The sequence below is a fragment of the Kryptolebias marmoratus genome, linkage group LG22, assembly GCF_001649575.2.
Source record: "Kryptolebias marmoratus isolate JLee-2015 linkage group LG22, ASM164957v2, whole genome shotgun sequence".
Lineage (NCBI taxonomy): Eukaryota > Metazoa > Chordata > Actinopteri > Cyprinodontiformes > Rivulidae > Kryptolebias > Kryptolebias marmoratus.
Genome location: NC_051451.1, coordinates 18,048,130 through 18,067,398, shown reverse-complemented (window position 1 = coordinate 18,067,398; position 19,269 = coordinate 18,048,130). Strand labels below are relative to the sequence as shown.

The window sequence follows — 19,269 nt, the reverse complement described above, 5'->3', positions numbered from 1 at the left end:
AAATGTACACTAATACATTAGTGCACATTTGGGGATGCTAAATGCTTGCAACAGTTTATCTGCAACAGACAAACACGTGATCTATTTGAATTTCATCAGCTGAACTTGGTGTCAGACAATAAAGGGTACATTGTTTAAATCCACACTGAATTTTGAATTTATTTTTTGTGCGGTGCACGATCTGTCCTGCCTTTTATAGGACCCAGTCACATGAAAGTTCAGCACATCTCAGATTATGGCAAACTGAATGGCTTTTTCAGGTCACATTTGGCTCCTTGAGGTAGAGTAGAAAGGCAGAGGAGATGAATTTTATTGTCAAACAGAGCATAAAAAGAACAACTATTCACAAATTAAATAAAATTCAGAATCTAAAAGATCAAGCTTGAGTGAATTTACTCTCTTTGACAGTGTTAAACTTGAATTTTAAAATATTCATTAATTCAAGTCTTGTTGAACAAGTCCAAACTACTTGAATCAGTGTGCACAGGATCTTGAGTCATGCGTCTTTAATTTATTTAATTCTGTTCCCCAAATCACATTACATAGTTTCCAACAAGAAAGAGGATGAAGTCAAACTGATGATTTAAGATGGAGTGCAGAGTATCATACCAATGCTTATCAAGTTCATCAGTCCTCTATAATTCAGCGTAATGCAGCATATTAAAATGTAAAAAGGGAAAAAAATGGTTGTACATTTGAGATCAACCTACACTGACAACACTCCCATTTTAGGCCTATCAAGATCATTACTGTTTTGGGAAAAAAAATATAAATAAATTTAGGTCCTAGGTAAAATTAGTTGTACTATGTTGCAGCTTACGTGTCAATTTTTTTTTTTTTTTCACATATTACAATTAACACCAAAAAATGTGAGAAAGGTTCACACATGTAGGTGTTTAATTATCACATCTAAATCTGAAACGTGCAAAACTCAGATCAAATGATCATAGTGTCATCTTGATGATTTTCCTAACCTACCACAACTACACATAAGCAACATAAAAACAATTCAAGCTTTAAACGGGTATGTCCTCCTTTCTCTTTTTGTCGTCAGGTCGCACTCTGTTGGACAAGCTTTGTTTGGGTCATGGAGATGGGTCTGCAGAGGCGGCAAAGGAACTGTGTCACCGAATGCTGGGCCATGGTCTGCTGCACCCGTTCAGTGACAGCACCACAGAACATCACAGTGACGGGTCTGTCTCAGCAGTCTTCAGTGTAAGACTTTGGTCTTCAGTATTTCTTTCTCTCTTTTTTTTTTTTTTTTTTTTTTTTTACAAAATTCATGGCACTCTTTTCAGGATGGCCGAAATGATCTGGATTTTGCAAAGAGCCTGGTGGGTGTGTTCACATTTATGCATCCATAGACTTTTAAAATCATTTCAGATTTTGGAACATGCAACCACAATGTGACACTGTTCATTTTATGAACACAAAAAGAATGCATCTTGCCAGAAGGAATTGATATGTTGTCTTTTTTTTCTTGCATTTCAATTTCTAAAAACTGTATATCTGAGTTAATGCATACATGAGTGTTCATAAAAAAATTAATACTTTGATCTGAAAAGCAATTTGCTGTTACATCTTGGGTGTAATAGTGCAAAGGTAATTCAACAATGTGTGACTGTGGTTTGGAGAGATTTAATTTAATTTTCTAAAGAGCAGCGATGCATTTTGGCTGGGCAGCCATCTGAGAGTTGTTGCATGACTCTTTGACTCTTTATTGCAGTAATACTTAGCTAAAACCTGATCACTAAGGCATCAAATTCACCTGCTCAGTTAACCAGAAACATTTATCAAGTTTTCTCATTTATTTAAACACGCACAAACAAAAAATATTCACCAGACAATATAAAGCTTATATATAAATAAATTGAAAGCTCTCAAATATGAAAGCATCCTGTTTCTACTTGCACGTTGCACATTTAATATAGGTTGCTTTGAAAGTGGAATCTGCCAGTGGACACAGTTGCATGAATATCTCAGAGGCACATGTCCATTCATTTATAAAAGGCCAGCCTGAGAGACGAGTGGTGGTGTTTTCTTGCAGGATTGAATTAACTCCACTCCCTCTGACAAACAAATTCCCTCACACGCACACACACACACACAAAATACACAATCATGCTTGCGTAAACCATCTGCTGACTACGTTATGTAACGGCTCCACGTGCCTCGAGTTCAGGCTGCTCTTCTCCAGCAAACAGCTCATTGTGTCAGGATTGGACAGATTTGTCCTGCTCCAGATTTGCCCTCAAGTTCTGTATTATTCATCCTGACTAAGAATAACTGTTGAAGTTAATGTCATACCCTATTGTCATGGTTCTCTATCTTGGAACTAGCATATATTTTTAAATAAAATGTGACATCTTTTCTAATATGAATTATTGCCTCAGGATTGAGCATTAATCCATATAGTGAAGGAAACTGCATGGGGAAAGAGTTCATTATTCCTCACTAACATTTGACTCAAATAGATAGGTTTCAATTTTAATAGTGATGCTTCTCACTATTTAGAACGTTCTATAGACCTTATATGGAGCAAATGGTGAACTTAAATCAGAGTGTATTGATTGCAAAGAGGATACAAAGACTATAATGTGTGCATAATGTACTTACTTTTGTATTCTGAATTGTATGCAGGAAGAGCAGCTGTATACATGGGCATCTGTAGGCCTCCCAGTGTCCTCCCATTTGTGGGAACTCTATGGGGGCCGATCAACAGGCAGAGGTTTAAGATCGCCTTTGCACCGATCATCACCCAAGTCACCTGGCGGGCTGCCCTTTCAGGTGGGTTACACCCCTACTGTTCACTGGTGCATATTTTTAGATGCACATTTGATTTGTAATGCATGAGTTGCAATGTTATGTATATGACGGGGAATTTTTTTTTTTCACAAGAGGATGCAATGTTTACAATGTATCATTATTTTAAATTTCAAACGAGCATATTTTCTGTGAATTTCATTCTCTATGTTCAGGAATACTGCCAACTTTTACATTTCTCTGGATTATGTGTGCCGTCTCAATCTTTGAGTTGCTAAATTTTTTTTGTCCACCAGAGGTCAGACTTATTCTAAGAAAAAACACAATACTCCAAGAAGAGCACCCTGTTTCCTAGAAGAGTTTTTAACAAATTTAACTGAGGATTCTCAGGATGTAACAGTTCAAACCATCATGGGAGTTTATGAAAGCGGACACAAAGCCTCCCCATGTGGGGACCCAGTAAGACTCTTGTCTCGAGAGTCAAATCTCTTGTATCCCCTCATCCCTGCTCTAAAAAATTAGGAGCCAGAGATCTGATGGCGTCTAGACATTATGAATGTTTCAACTTCTCTTGACCTTTTTTCAGCTAACAGTTTTGATGGCAAACTTATTAAATTAAATTGTATTTTACCTTTAATGTTTTTCTATGTTTATTGATTTACCAAAACTTACTTAATGCATTTCTAAATTTAAAATCCAACCAATTCATAGATTATTTTTATAAAAGAAGCAAATTCACATTTTAAATATATGTGTATATATATATATGTGTGTGTGTGTCTGTACTATGTAGCGATTCACATAAGATTTATTTTCTTCTTTGTTTTGTCCCTTTTCTGGGGGTTTATTTACAGACAGAATCCAGCAGACTGAAGGCAGGACAGTCATCCTCAGAGGATGAAAGCTGTCTGATCCCTCAGCTGGAGAGGACAGTCGATGACTTACGGAATAAGATCACTGTGTTGGAGGGCCAGCAGGCCTCCTTGGCAAAGAGCAGTGAGAATAACATGGGAGCTCTTGGTAATGCCCACCACAAAACTTCCCAAATAAGGGGAGAAAGACTGAAGAAGATGCACCAAGAGGTGTCCGTTCAAACTTCACCTGTGGAGGAAGGGGTTAAATTTAACGTGCCTTTGAATGGAAGAAATGGCCACATCTCGTCTTTTGTTTCATCTGCCACCTCCAAATCCACAGAGAACTTTGTGTGTACCTGCAAACAGAAGCAGCAGGACGGCATCCAGCCAGGTCCTCCCCTTACCCCCTCTCTAATATCACAGGGTATCCCTTCACCTCCTCCATTACCATCAGGAAGTCTTGCTACACCACCACCACCACCACCTCCTCCTCCTCTCTTACCTGGTGTACGACCTTTTCCACCACCACCACCTCCACCTCCACCACCAGGTTTTGAGCCTCCCCCGCCACCACCTCCTCCCCCACTTGGTGTCTTACCTCCACCCCTGCCTCCTCCATTAGGAATGGTCCCCCCTCCTCCACCCCCACCCCGTCCACCAGGAATAGGGCCCCCTCCTCCAGGCTTTGGCCCTCCACCTCCAGGTCCCATTCCTTCGATGATGGTTCAGGAAGCTGCTCCTGCCAAACCCGTGATAGAGCCCCCCAAGCCAATGAAGCCACTCTACTGGACCCGCATACAGCTGCATGCTAAAAAGTAAGGATATGCTGAGAGTAGAGATAGATATGGATCATTTGCACAAAAGTATTTTCTGAACAGTAGAGATTTGAGAGGAAGCTTGTCCACTTAAGATAAAGATCAGCCACATGCTGTGAGTGGTAATGGAGATGCTAACCTTGTGGAAAATAAAAGCGATGCAGTCCAGGCATTGTGGTCAGCAGAGAATTGACTTGAACAAGGTTTTCTTTCCTTATTAGGGCTTGGAAAATGTAGCTGAATGAAAGTCTAAAAATACATTTCCTCATTTTGTTGAAAGTTTGGGGAACTTAATACTGAATTTGTTGGCTGATGGGTTTGACAAGTTTATAACTTTTGGAGTATTACTGTGCAAAAGATGACAAATGAGTACTCATAAATTGATTTCAGTGTACTTTTTCAACCACAGAATGGCAGATTAAACCTCTCCTGTTTGTTAAGTAATAATTTATCTTTCATCCTACCTCTAGAAACTCTGGACCACTAGTGTGGGAAAAAATTGAAGAACCAACCATTAATTTTGAAGAATTTGTGGATCTGTTCTCCAAAAATGCTGTTAAAGTAAAGAAGAAGCCAATTTCAGACACAATCAGCAAGTCAAAGGCCAAACAGGTATGCGTTTCTTTCTGTTCAACATGTATACTAGGCTTGGAATATTTTTTTTTTACATTCGGATGTGTGTATGCCCAGATATGGCAGTCTTTAGGTCTGTTCCAATTTTCACTTTCACTCCTGTGCCTCGTTCCTTTCCATTTCTCCTCACTGACCCTTCCAGAGTCACTTTGAGTGACAAGAGGAACTGCTGCAGCCAGACAGTTATTATGTGGTGTGAGCTCTGGCTCCCAACCGACTCCCTTGTGACCATCTAGTGGCATGGAGCCAAAGACTCGCGTGCGGTGAGGAAACCTTGTGACCATGATGACTGCTCAGAGAGAGTGGGAAGGGAAATAAGTGAAGGAGAGAGAAGCTTGGGAGTTGTATTTCATGGTTCCTCCCCATTGTGCTTTCTGTATGACTTGGTTTAAAAGCGAGACTGGTTCTCTCCCCAGTACACTTTGTCACGCTATCAATTTCCTAGTCAAACATTTGATCTACAGTTTATAGTTGCTCTTGTCATGATCTTTAAATTGATTTGCTGTTCTTCAAATTTATGTGTTAAAATCACAAATAATGTTGCTCAAGGGAAGAGCATTTTACCCATCTAATTGTGACTCTGAGCAATCATTTGTTGTTTCTGCAGCGACGAAATGTTGGTCTAAGGCATAAACATTATTGGGAAATGTTTTAGTTTATGGGAAATGTTAAATTTGAAATTTAAAACGAAGATAAAACAAATTTTCATTCAACTTAACCCTTTAATTTTAACACTAAAAGTCATTGAAATATACACAAAACTCCATTGTAATTTCATACAAAAGTAAAAATACAGTGTAGCTGGTTGCCTTGCATGCAGAGAAATTTGCCCAACATGTACTAGTTGTGATTCTTTTTTTTCCCTCGCTAATGAGGCTATTTCTCCACTCCATTGCATTTTCAGTATGTATGAGGAATGGTTCTCGTGCTTGTCAGAGTGCAAGGATATGTCTTTATGACAAGCCAGCTTACTAGGTCACAGCCTTGGTTTATGAAGCACCTGTGTGGGTGTGCAGCCATCAGGTATTTGATCTCTGCCTCAGTCAGGATGGAGCGTGTCAGAATTCATGTTGCGATTCAATGTGCATGAGTGCGTTTGTGATCATTTGGGATTTGCTTACCAATCATGTAGGTTGAGGCATTTCTCAACAGGCAGTTTCTTCAGATTACTATTTTTCCCTTGCCCTTTTTCTTCAAGACCTAAATGGCTGCTGACAGTGGTAAGAAAACTTTCTCCAGTCCAACCAAGTAGGCAAATGTATGTTCCTTTTTTCATTTGTCTTTAATCTCTGGTGGCTCTATGTCCATACTGATATTTGCTTGTATCTGCTTGAGCTAACCAACTTCAGTTCATGGAGGCCTACTGCCCAATATACTTTTCACAACCTGGGTAGGTTGTGTCTTAGTATTTTTAGTAAGTTAGTATGTTTTAGTTCCCAGATACAAAGAAGAACTTTGCCGCAATCTGGACCTGAGAGAATTCAATAAGGACCTCTGCCTGGTAAAATATTTGAGTTCTTGCTTTTGTTTTGGGCATGTCCCTGGTTCAATGATCCTTCACTTGATGTGTGCACTCAGTCTTTGCACCCACAGGTTCAGGCCAGTGAATGCTTTTAAAAAATGTTGCCCAAAGACTAGCATGCTCAGTCTCATAGTCTCATATTTTAGGTGCTACAACATTTCCCATCTTGAGCCATTTGGGGGTTGAAATGTAAAATGTTTTTTTGTTAAAACTCTGTTTTTGCTCAGAATAATGTCAATCGTAAGATAAGCCAGCTTTAAGTTCTAAGTTAAAGGTGACTGCTGTTTGTTTCTACCAGAAAGGTTGAGTGTTGTCCTCTATCTGAACCCAACATTTCTGCCCAAGATTGTATCAGAGTTCAATCTGTCTCAGTTGTTTGAGCTGTGGTGGTTCTCCTCCTCTGGTAAGGGCCAAGAGGTTGAGCAGCGCTAGACTACACTCTGCCCTGTCATGCCTTTGGCAAAGTACAACTGCTTTGCACATGGCATTCAAAAGGCTAATAAGTTATTTCTGCTCCAGCTCTGGCAAACTGATTATGCTCTCATCAAAGTTGAAGTTGTTAAAAGTTGAGATTAAAAAACAACTTTTTTTTTATCAAAAAACCCAAACTACTAAGCATTCATATGTTCAAACATAAACATTAAAACTGAATATGACTATTTTACCCTCCATATATCCAAAATAAATAAAATTCACCTAGCAGCCTAAAATTAAGTAACAAAACTCTATTGACCAATTAGATTTTTTTCATAAATGCCACACATTGGGAAAAAGAAATCCATAATGTTATCAAGCACATTGATTATAATTTTAGCTAAGACCACTGAGCTATGATGCAGTGTTTATAATTTGATCTATAAAATAACTAAACAGTGAGACTGAGGAAAAGTTTAAAGGAGTTTAACCTAAAGTTCCTAACGCCATGTTGTGACTGACTGAATCTTGTTGTAAAATACTTTTTGTGAAGAAATAAACTGTAAGGTATATGTTGAATTACTTTGGTTTTGACTTATTGCACAAGAAAATACTGAAGTCAAAGTCAAATTCTGAAGTATTAAAAACCCAGAACTGAAACTGACCGCAATTTAAAGTGAACATTTGATATTTCCAGCTCACAAGCACCCACCCCAGACCTTGATAGTTGATCATATTTTCTACTTCTGCAGCTCTTCCCATCCTTCTGATTGCTGTGAATCTTTTGTTTTTCTTTTGTAATGAGAAAGGACACATCTTCCTCAGAGCTACCACTAGAGAGCAGCTTTGACGTCATGACTTGGTTGTTCTAAAGGCCTCTGCTGACATAAGTAATACATGTCAAGGACTACTATCAATGCAGCAAGTCAAGTGTTAACCCTTCCCTTTTGCAATAAAGGTCTGAGAGAGCTCATGCTGCTATGCCTATTACATTGGTGCAAAATGAGTAATTGTGTTGCAGCATTGCATTATGTGATCCATTTCTGGTCAAGACTTGGATGACAAATTGCAGCAAGCAAAGAACAGAACAAAAATGCCTACAAAAATGAGATTTGTTAAGAGTATGTGTACAAAAAAATCTCACTTCTCCTGCCTTTTGAATGTTCTTTTTTTTTGCTTAATTTTTGAATTGCTTTATTTCTGAAATGTAGAAGTTTCCAAGCCTTTATGTTCTTGGCATTTCTGTTTTTAAAAAAATGCACGAGTAGCCTTTTATCTATGCTGAGTTTAAAATGTCATATGTTTAAAAAATATATGCCATTTAAAAAAGTTAAGCTGTCATCACTTTGCACAACACTCAGGCATCAAATATTTGACAGTCTGTTATTATTCTGCAAGTTTTGTTATAATGCCAACACTTTATTACACAGTTGAAATCATCATATAAGGCATATTTAAAACCGATTTAAAAGCACTGGTGTATATACACTGGCATGTATTGTTTTTCTAAACGTCAGAATAATAATGAAGAGTTTTAGTTCAACTGTTTGATCCCAAGTGACAAACCAGTCATGTGATGGTTATTTCTTGCAAACCTCTGATCTTTTACATTCAGCTTTCAGCTGCTTTTAAGAGACAAAGTTGGACCACAAGGAAGTGTTTTACTTGTGATTCAGAGCTGTATGGGACTGATATTGACCAACCCTGAAATGATTAATTGATCAAAGGATCAACATATAATTATAATGACATAAAGGATTTCTTTAAGCCAAAAGCTTAAACACACATGGCTCCCATGAGCCTCTTATTAGATAAATCTTTTTAGGGTTGTTTTATTAAAATGGTTTGCCACAAAAATATTTTGGATCATAGATTCAGCTGTGTTTCATTATAAAACAAGACTGGAAGATTTCAAGGGAATTTTGATTTCAGAATCATGTAGAGGTAAACTCTAATATGCTTTAGACCTATTTTTACATTTGAGTCGAGTCAGCTGACAAAACAAAACTTTGTAGCTTCTTTTGTTGCTGCTCTTCTATCGGTCACCCTCCCCTATAGATATCACAGGCTCAGCAGTCAGCATCAACATGCTCGTTGAAAATGTGGTTGGGTCCAGGAAAACAGACATTTGGGGCCTGGTGATATAACTTCCTGTATGTTTAAGAGGTCTGTGGTCTGTCTGATCTGGTTTCAATGGAAGCGTTCTGTCTGGATCTCAGAAGGCTTCGGGTTTCCTGTGCTGTCCATTCACCACTTTGCAACCCAGCGCACACTTTTGCTTACTCAGACAAGCTGTAGTTCAGGATGTCTCACTGGGATGGAGGTATTAATGCATGCTGACACTCTTGAAAAAAGGAAGCTAATATTATCCAGTTATTAGTTAATACTGTAATCTTTTTCAGGTGTTTTAATCTGGTCTCAGTTGTTTTCACCATGTTCAGCCTTATGAACTTGTTTCCTTTGGGGAAAAGAAGAAAAAAAAATCCTGCACTGTTTATTTGCATAAACTATAATCTCATCCAAAACTTTGAGAAAGTCTTTGTCAGTTTAATCAGTTCCAGAAACTGAATTAATATGATCATGCTCTACATAAAAAAGTAATCATCTTGTCTCCTTGATCTGTAAGTTTTTAATCACCTGATGGAAATAAGATGAATGTGGAGAATTCGAGAACAATGGTTAATATTAATCAAAGCAGACAGCATTGTTTTTATGCTTGTTCAGGAATAAAGTTTTCATCCCACCCCAAAAAAAAAAGAAACAAATGATGTTCTAGCTTCTATTTCCATTCAACCATTAAATATTTTTATCTGCCTGTGCGTACCTTGTGTGTTCTGGAAATAATTTATGTTAACGCTTTATTTTTATCCTGACCTACTGTAACCCTTCCTGCTGCCGTCTCTGTGCATCATCTCGTAGGTGGTGAAACTGCTGAGCAACAAGCGTTCACAGGCTGTTGGTATCTTGATGTCCAGCATTCATCTTGACATGAAGGATATCCAGAATGGTAAGAATCATTGTGTGGGTATAACTATGACTTTATCTGTAGTATTCAGCAAATTGAAAATGACACAAGTATCAGAGAAAAAAAAAAACTCTTTCATGTGTTATCACTCAGTAGAACATTGGTATCCAACACTGGTTCTGGAGGGCCACCATCCTGCATGTTTTAGATGTTTCCCTGCTATTCAGCAGGTTCTGCGGAAGCCTGTTAATCACTCATTTATTTAAATCAGGTGTGTCAAAGCAGAGAGACATCTAAAGCAAGCAGAATGGTGGCCCTTGAGGACCAGGATTGGACACCACTGTTGTAGAACAATGGCTCCCAAACTTTTTGGCTTCTAAAACAGAAAATAACTGGGACAGGGACTTGTGACCCAGCTTATCAAAGCTTCAAGCATAAAAACAATAAGTCAGTTAGGGCAGGATGAGAACGCTAGCTCCCCTTTGTAAAAAATAAACACTCACACCTTGGTGAGAGAGATGTACTAACTTTATGGAAGCAATGATCAGTTTTTATACAAAAATAAAGATAATTCTACACAAAATGCAAGCAAATTACAATGTATAGAACTGTTTTTGACTTGGAAGCATTATACTAGTTCTTTTATGAAGTACATCTTATTTTAGTTTTTCGCGAGCTGTATAAGATTCTGTGTTACGAAAATTCCCATTAAAATTGCCTAATCACAAGTCTTACTGTTAAAAAGCATCTGAGCTGTTAATCCTTTTGGTATTCTCCTCCCCACTGGTTTTCCTTGCTCACATTTATCGTAATTTCTCCCCATTTAACACCCACAGCATGTTTTTCTGCGGCTCTCCATCTCTCTCTGAGTTGTCATCATCTTGTCTGGGCGGCTCTGTTAAGGTGAAGTCATTGCAGAGATGTTGATGGGAGCCGACAGTCTTCCTGTTTTAGTTACACTCTGATTGCGCCCCAGTCCTCGCTCATCCGTGTGTCCAAACACTTTCTCCGTTTCCATCATCCAACAGTGAAGCGTTTATTACATCTTTAAAGCTGTGGTGTCTTCAAGAGTTCTTTCGGACTAAATGTTGAGTCTTCAGCTCTAATGTGTTTGACGCACACATCTCAGGTCTGAATGGGAGGGCAAGCGAGGGCCACTCTCATCAGTGCTGTCATTCATCTTCTGTGTTAGGACAGTTTTGAAATGATGTACAATTAGCACTAATTGAAAACCTAAGTTTAACTCAAGGAATGAGATCAGGAAGGAAGGAAGTTTTGGTGAAGAAAAAAAACATTTTAAATGTTTAACTTCTAAAACAGTGTGAAGTCTGCTGCCTTCCACAAACAAAATAAATAGAACGGCTTGTAATTTAATGAAAAGCACGAAGTCCAAAGGACAGCATATTAGAGATGCTATTGTCTCCCTGAGATGTAATTATGCCGTTTTGTGTCGTTTTGAGGTTTAAGATGATTTAGGAGTCAAAGAACAATTTGTTTACTAAAACTCAAGATTCATTCATGAAAGCTCTGTGATCATCTCGATTTGTGACGTGAATCAATTTTGTTTCCTTTTGATTTCATAAGCTCATTTACTAGCAAAGCTTGTCATTTTGGAAAGCTCAGATCGAAGAAAAACAACTTTATGAATCACTGATTTTTGTTGTGTTGGTTTATAGCAGCTCAGTCACCAAGTGGGAAGGCAACACATTTTTCCTTTACTTTCCTCACAGCTGTTGTTGTTTGTTCTCAGACTTGGCCGACACGCCGCATGTTTCATAGGACGCTTCCGTGCAGTGTCTGCTTCCTGTAAGGCTTTGCAGCGCCAGTCACAGATTCAGAGGGTGGTTGCCGGCGCCACGCTGGGGTTGAATGTGGTGTTAGGATGGACGTGGGCAGATGGGTCTGGTTTTTTGGCCATGAGAGGTCCACATCATGGTGACGTTACGACTTTTCTTCTTAAATCCGACTGCTCAGACAGACTCTGATGCCGATGGTAATGAAATCCAAATGGCGGAAGCAAAAAGAATGGGGGGGTTGGATGGGGGGAAAAAGGGAGAGTCAGAGGGGAAAAAAGGATGTTATTTATTTCTGTAGTGGCTTTGAAGGAGAATATAAAGTCAAAGGGACTTCAACAAATCAGCAAAAGAAAGTGTTGATGTGGCTCAAAATTGAAGAGAATAAAAACGGCTAATTTATTACATAATGGGAAATCAAAGCTTGATTTTAAAAAATGTAGCTTTTTGTCACACGCTCATCATTTTACAGACTTTCTTTTTGTTCTTTTAAATCTTTAGTTTCGAAATTGTCCTGCAAAAAAAGCTTAAGTTCACTCGTACTCTATATTTAAGGTCTGCTCTGAATTCCAAGCTTCTCTGACATTAAATTTCCCTCCTGCCCCTCCGAAGCAAATCAGCAGGTCAAATCAGTGTGAATAATTTCAGCACCTACAGCATGATGAAATGTACATATAGGTGTTGACTGCTTCACTTGGTGATTGTGTGTACAGCAACACCTCAGCCCCAGCACCACAGACCCCTGGGCTCTGTTTGTCTTTAAACATTTACTTTCAAAGGATTAATGCTTGTGGGCGCCAGGTCCTCGTGCCGAGACAAAAAGGCGACACAAGGAATTCAAACACAGAAGTTCAAACACACATCATTGCACCTTTGACACATTTCTAAGTCCTTTGTATTTGTTTTAACATGTGACTCCTTGCATGCTATCCTGACGAGAACCAATAACTGTAGTAACTCACAGCATGTGACACATAACATGAGAGCTTTGACCTTGTTTCATGCTACCTTTAGCGCCATAAGCAGGAAACCCAAATTTAAGAACGCACTCTGTCTTTCTGTGGTCTGTGTGTCAGCCAAAGAACTGTTGTAATCTATTGCTTATGACAGAGGAGGTCTGTTTGTGCTGGTTTGATTTCTTGCTTGTTAATGGTATTAGTTCAAGGTAAAGAAATGTCAAGACATGTCCTGGTGTTAGTATTAACAATAACCATGTCACCCTCGTCTTCTGCTTGCAGCTGTCCTAAATATGGACAACACTGTTGTCGATCTGGAGACTCTGCAAGCCCTTTATGAAAATGTGAGTATTTAACGAGCTACGGCTTTATGGTTGAAACTTAAACAGTTAAAATTTAATGTGACCCGTGAAATGTAAACCGTGCATTTATTTATTTAATTATTTTAAAAGCAATATAATTAGGGTTAATGGGTTCAGTAAAAAAATTCAAGAGGAAAAATGATACCACAAACTGAAATACATTTCATCATTTTCCTGCCAATGTATGATCACATGAACGCACAACATTGAGCAACAAAACAAGTATAATTATGCAAATAACACCACTGACAGCTGAGGCTAATTTTGACTGCAATATTTGTGCTGGTAAACTGTAAACTTTTTTTTTTCTTGCAATCAACATGTTATTTTTGAACTTTGTGACAAATAGTGATTTTCATACTGTAAAAAAAAGAATGACATTTTTTTGTAGATTGTAATCCTGGAAGATTTTAAAAACAGTAACATTAATAAAATGCCAAACACAACAAGCTGATTTTTACTTCTTTCTGTAAACTACAAATGTTATTTTCACTTTAAGATACCCTATCAAAACTATTGAAGCGTGAACCTTTATATGTAGGTGGGAAAATGCACTTTTAATGGCTTGCCCCTGACATAAAGCAACATTTGCTCCATCTGTCAGAAAAGGCCACATCACTGGGAACATACTTTGCTTCAAGGAGTCCTTACTCCGTGATCCACTTGAAAAAGACGAACAAAGGAAGTGTGTATTAGATACCAAAACAAACAGGCGAGCCACAAACCAAACTGGTATGCAAGCTGTTTGGCTACACCGTCAGTCATGTGTAGATCTGTTCTGGAAGGAACCAGGGCTTTTACGTAGTAAACATGTTTTTTGTGCACTAAATAAAATTGGCTCAGCTTTTTTAATGCCTCTGTAAAAGTGAAGTAATAGCAGGGGCTCCAGAGTTTGCATAACAATGCTTTTGTTGAAAGTAATAGTTGTTTTGCGTTGTTGTTGTTTTAGTTTTTTTATGAGGGGGGGACACTGAGCTTTGCCCTGCAGGTTGACCACACTGCATTGTGTAATATTGGCAAAGAATTACAGAGCTGTCACCAGCCCTCTTTTAAAATGTCTTCATTTTGACTATGTGGGGCTTCCCGTATCAGTAACTTACATATTCATTAATCTTCATCGCCCAGAGGAAGTATTTCAGGACCCCTTTAAAGTCAGAGCAGTAGATTATGGTACATGAAAATGAGCATGTTTTCCACATCTCAGCTGTGATGCATTTTTAAGATGCTGTGAAATTCCTGTGAATGGCTTCTTGGCACCACTACACAGGAGAGGCCTGGACCTTTGGCTGCCAGAGGCATATTAATAATGTTGATCATGGGAATGAGACGGTGGCCTGAGACGAGCTGCAGTTATGAACCAATGTGTCATAACTTAGGATCAAAAGTCGTCTAACCTCTCTACTCACCCTGAGACTTCGAGGCCCCCCCACTTTCTCTCTCCTTTTTCCCTCGTATGGCCTAAGGCTGTGTTATTGAGTCAAGGAGCCAAATTGTTTCTCTTTTGTATTGCGAGACTCCATCCTGTCTGTGGGTCTCCAGCCCCCTAAACCACAGTTGGCAGCACAGTCAGCCTGTCTTGAGGAATGTGAGGGGCTCCTAATGGTTACACCCTTACTCGCTGTTAGGATCTAGATCACAAACTACTCTCCCTCACTCACACAAACATACTCACAAACAAACATGTTGAACCACACAAATGTGCACATACCGTACTGCATGCACAGAGAGGCGAGGGCAGAGTCGCTCGGTCTGTGAACTGTGGATCATAGCTGCTTCTCTCCTTTGAGTAAAGCCATCACCAATATAAAGGGTCAGAGGGATAGTGGGGCACTGCACCCACTAATACCCTAATATCAAGCCATGATCGGGGCCAAGACTGATGTGTGAATTTCAGACTTCATATTCAGTTCACAGTGGCTAAATGTCTGAGGTCAGCTGGAGTCATAAAATACAACTGATCACCTCATACTTTTATTTTTTCTGATTCACTGCTGGACTTTGAGAAGTCTTTATTATATGATGCAGTTTGTCTCATAGGGGCCTTTTCACTGGCAACTCACTGTACGATAAATCTTAATCTTGAAAACTGAGTGACATAAATACTGATTAAGTTCTCTCTGGCTCTGCTTCGCCTGGTTTCTAGAGCAGGGCAAATGAATACCACTTGGCTACTGCTTGGATTCTGGCATCACAAATATCATCCAACTCTCCTTTGCATTCGATATTCCACATGGGACTGTATTTCTCATGCTAACAACCGCTGCAACATGCCCTAGCAATTCAAAGATCACACGCTAATGCCTACTTGTCCCCAATTACACCAAACACTGCTGGGCTCCACTGCTGCCCTTTGAAAAGGATCTGCTTTGTGTTAAATATATTTACACTTGAAAACATCTCAAGAGAAGGCGAAGGAAAGCTTGCCCTCGCCGACACAAGGCAGCGGTGTGTAGAATACTAATCGGGCTTTCAGTGCGTTTGATGCTGCTGTTTGATGTTTTTCAAGGATCCATGCCGGGACCGAACTCCAGAGAGAAAGACGGAAAAAAAAAAAAAAAAGGGGTGAGGGGGATTAACCAGAACGCTGAGACTCAGTCTCCCAGAGCTCATCGACCCTTAAAGTCTGAGAGTTTACATTATCTTCCTGGGGATGATTTTATTGTTTTGCCCATCTGCTTTTGAAACCCTAAGATCTATTGTCTTTGCCTCTTGTGAAAGGAAGGGGCATTTTTGATTTGCTTTTTTTAAAACCTCCTTGTATAAAACTGTGGTTCATCAACTGGCAGCAAGATAATGGTCAGGAATGTAGTCTAGCTAAAGGTCCACTGTAAGCATTTTAAAAACTTATACTGTATAAGTTTGGAGATTGTCAAATGTAAAGGTTATTTTGAGAAGGTTTGTCAACTTACAAAAAAATGAAAAAAATATTTAAAAAAATAAAGAATAACTGCTTATTCAAGCCCTTAATTGACTGAAGCTTTTTTTTCTCAGAAATTTCAAGTTTAAGCTTTTTGTTTCCCCTGAAAAGATAGCACAAGTTTGACATACTTTCCTAATCTTTCATTCTTCTTGTTGGAATCCTTCAGTCTCAACAACGCTAGATGGAAAATATTGGTGCAAAACAATTTTAGCTTCCAAGTTGAAGCTCTGTACAGTGTTTAAGTCTGGATTAGTTGAATTGTGTTGAAAATTTTACTGTTTTTTTGGCAATTTTTTTCAGTTTGTCTACATTTCATGCCAGACTGAATTCCTCAACAAAAAAAAATTTTATTCAAGACTTTTCTTTCAGAAGTCCAGTTTTTCTCTGTGCTGACTTATTGTCAGTAGAGAACAATTGAACGAAGTAATTCTTTCACCAACATGTTTTATTATGTCTATAGTAAATAAGGTGATGGCTTTTTTTTCTTCAAGCCAATGGAAATTATGAGAAAATGATTCAACCTTTGTTTCTTTAGATCACTATTCTTAGCATCATGGTTTTTATTTTGAAAAAGTTCACTATAATTTGTGAGACCTTACCTTAGTAAGTTCTCCTTGTTTAGACTATTCGGTTTGACTTGAACTCATTGTAAATTGCATGAGCATATTAAAGGTCAAGATGCATTAGAACTAATTATTGGGGTGTATTGTGTTCAGATTGAGGGGGGAAAATACTTTAATCCGCTTTATTATCACCAAACGTCAAAAACCTGCAAATAAATGTCTAAAATGATTCCATTATCACATTCCTATCAGTGGTGTTTACGATACCCAAATACCAATTTTTTTCATTTAAAAATGCACTTTTATTAGAACAGAGCTTAAAACAGAATGTGCACTTGTTTTTAATTACATTTTAAATTTAGAATATACATGTGAAACGTTTATTCTAAAAAGAGTATTCAAACTTAGCATTTAAAGTGATTTTTGTTTTGTTTTTTTATTATTGTGGTACTGTATGCTGAGTTACATGTCACATGAAATGCACATAACTTAATTTTAGTTATTACAAACAACAAAAATACTGATATGTATGATCTGTGTGGTAACTTGGTTTCATGTGGTAAATTAGCACAACTAATGAATCAGCACTGTAACCTGGGCTGGACTTTAACAATAAAATGACCTAGAAATTTATTTCTGAAAGGTCCACTTCTTGGACTTAGAATTTAACATGTGGATGTTTAGAAATATAGTTTTTCTGATTCACAATAAATCCCTAAACAAGCCAAAACCACACATCATCTAAACCTGATTCATCTGTTCAGCTGTTGTTGCTGTAATCAATTTTACCAAACATCTTGAGTTGAACAGATGAACAGGCTGTATAGAGGCTATTGATTTGGTTTAAATTTGAATAATTAATTAATCTAGTGATTTTCAAATTCACCAAACTACTAGATTCCTACACATAAATTGCCATACATACTTCTACACTATATAGTGACCAAAAGTTACTTAAGCGCGCTCAAGAGGTAGAGCAGCTCAAAATTTAAATCAAACAAGGATTCCTTGAAAAAATGCATATCACCTTTCACCAAAGTTTAAAACAAAGATCTCTTAGCGCTCAAGTTGCGTGATTGGGATGACAGCTACTAACACACCACATTTTAGCTCAATATCTGTTGCTGACTGAGTTGGCCACAACAGATGATCTGTCTTAAACACAAAAATGTCCATCTTGCATTGGGTTGACTGTAAAAATTCACCAGTTACAGATGGATACGCAATGATTCCTTTCCAAGAGATTCATTAAAATGCATGCACTGGTTCATAAGATTTTTTTTTGTTGTTGTTGTTAACAGACAAATTAACACAAACACACAATTATTTAGTATATGATCACCTTCTTTTAATGGCAAGAGATGAAAATATTTGTGCTTTTTCAAATGTGGGTTTTCTATTCTCTTCCTTTAGTTGTTGTGAGTATATATAGTCTGGTTTTGATTTATGTGAAACAAATTATTTCACATATTTGTATCCCATATGTTTTTATTTTAAAATAACTTGCATTTTTACTTGACAGAGAGCTCAAGATGATGAGATAGAGAGCATTAAAAAGCACATACAATCGGCCCAAGACAAGGATGATGCCAAACCGCTTGACAAGCCAGAACAGTAAGAGTCAGTCCCTTGTCCTGATTCATTGAGTAAATGATTTTCCCGTGAATAAATGTGTGTGTGTGTGTGCTTTAACTGCTCTTGTACCTTCATCAGGTTTCTTTACCAGTTATCGCAAATCTCCAATTTCTCTGAACGGGTGTTTTGCATCCTGTTTCAATCAACCTTCTATGAGTGCATCACCTTAATCGTGCGCAAAATGGAAATCCTGCAGAGAGTATGCAAGGTGAACCGCTGGCTTTTTCAGTACATTTTTTCCTCCTGTCACTCAATCTGTCTTAACTTTATCTTGCGTGTGTCCCGTAGACTCTCCAAAGTAGTGAGAGTGTATTGCAGGTGCTTGGCCTTGTGCTGGCTTTTGGCAACTTCATGAACGGAGGTAATCGGTCTCGAGGGCAGGCTGATGGCTTCACCTTGGACATTCTGCCAAAGCTAAAGGATGTTAAAAGCAGCGTGAGTATGTGTGTGCTACGGGAGCAAACATCACTCATTTTACAAGAGCAGATGTGGAACTCACAGGCAAACTGGAAGGACTGGAGATCATAAATATGTGTTTAATAAGTGAGACATGTTTACGTGTTTATCTATAATCTAAAAATTGTTTCATTTATTGTCAAGTTTAGGATCAAGCATTCAGAATTAGAAAGGAAACTTTGCTGATGCCAAACATGTGAAGCATAGCTGTGGAGATTTAGAGGTGAAGCCGTTCTGTTTACAATTTTTTATCACAACAGGCCTTGTGTGCCCTTGGAAATTCCATATAAGGGAAAGTGTGTGGTGTGTGTTCTTGTTGTGGTGATAGCAGCAAGTTATCCAAAAGGAACATTAAACTTTCCACTGAGTCTGAGTTATGATGACTTCGTCCAGAACAGTTGTTTTCTTGTGTTGCTATTCCACTGTCCTGATTTATTCCTAAGATTTGCTGGTGTAGATTCTCAGTCATCCAGGCCATGGTAAATTCAAAAAAAGTTAAAAAACAAAAACAACTGGACTTCTATTCTGTAGCTGAAGACGTTTCGCTTCTCATCCGAGGAGCTTTCTCAATTCAGAAATGGAGAGTGTGGAGTTGAGCTTTTAAAGCTGAGATGTGAT

The 19,269-nt window shown here is 38.3% G+C and overlaps 1 protein-coding gene across 1 annotated transcript in view; it reads left to right on the top strand.

Moving 5' to 3' along the window:
* The window catches only part of LOC108245256 (formin-2), a 34,252-nt gene that overhangs the window by 4,404 nt on the left and 10,579 nt on the right, over positions 1–19,269 (top strand). The window contains exons 3-11 of the mRNA XM_017432022.3: positions 1,055–1,215; positions 2,641–2,787; positions 3,618–4,432; positions 4,903–5,044; positions 9,921–10,008; positions 12,998–13,059; positions 18,083–18,174; positions 18,274–18,403; positions 18,484–18,630. Of these exons, the coding sequence (XP_017287511.1) occupies positions 1,055–1,215; positions 2,641–2,787; positions 3,618–4,432; positions 4,903–5,044; positions 9,921–10,008; positions 12,998–13,059; positions 18,083–18,174; positions 18,274–18,403; positions 18,484–18,630 (1,784 nt within the window). The remainder of the gene's footprint in view (positions 1–1,054; positions 1,216–2,640; positions 2,788–3,617; positions 4,433–4,902; positions 5,045–9,920; positions 10,009–12,997; positions 13,060–18,082; positions 18,175–18,273; positions 18,404–18,483; positions 18,631–19,269) is intronic.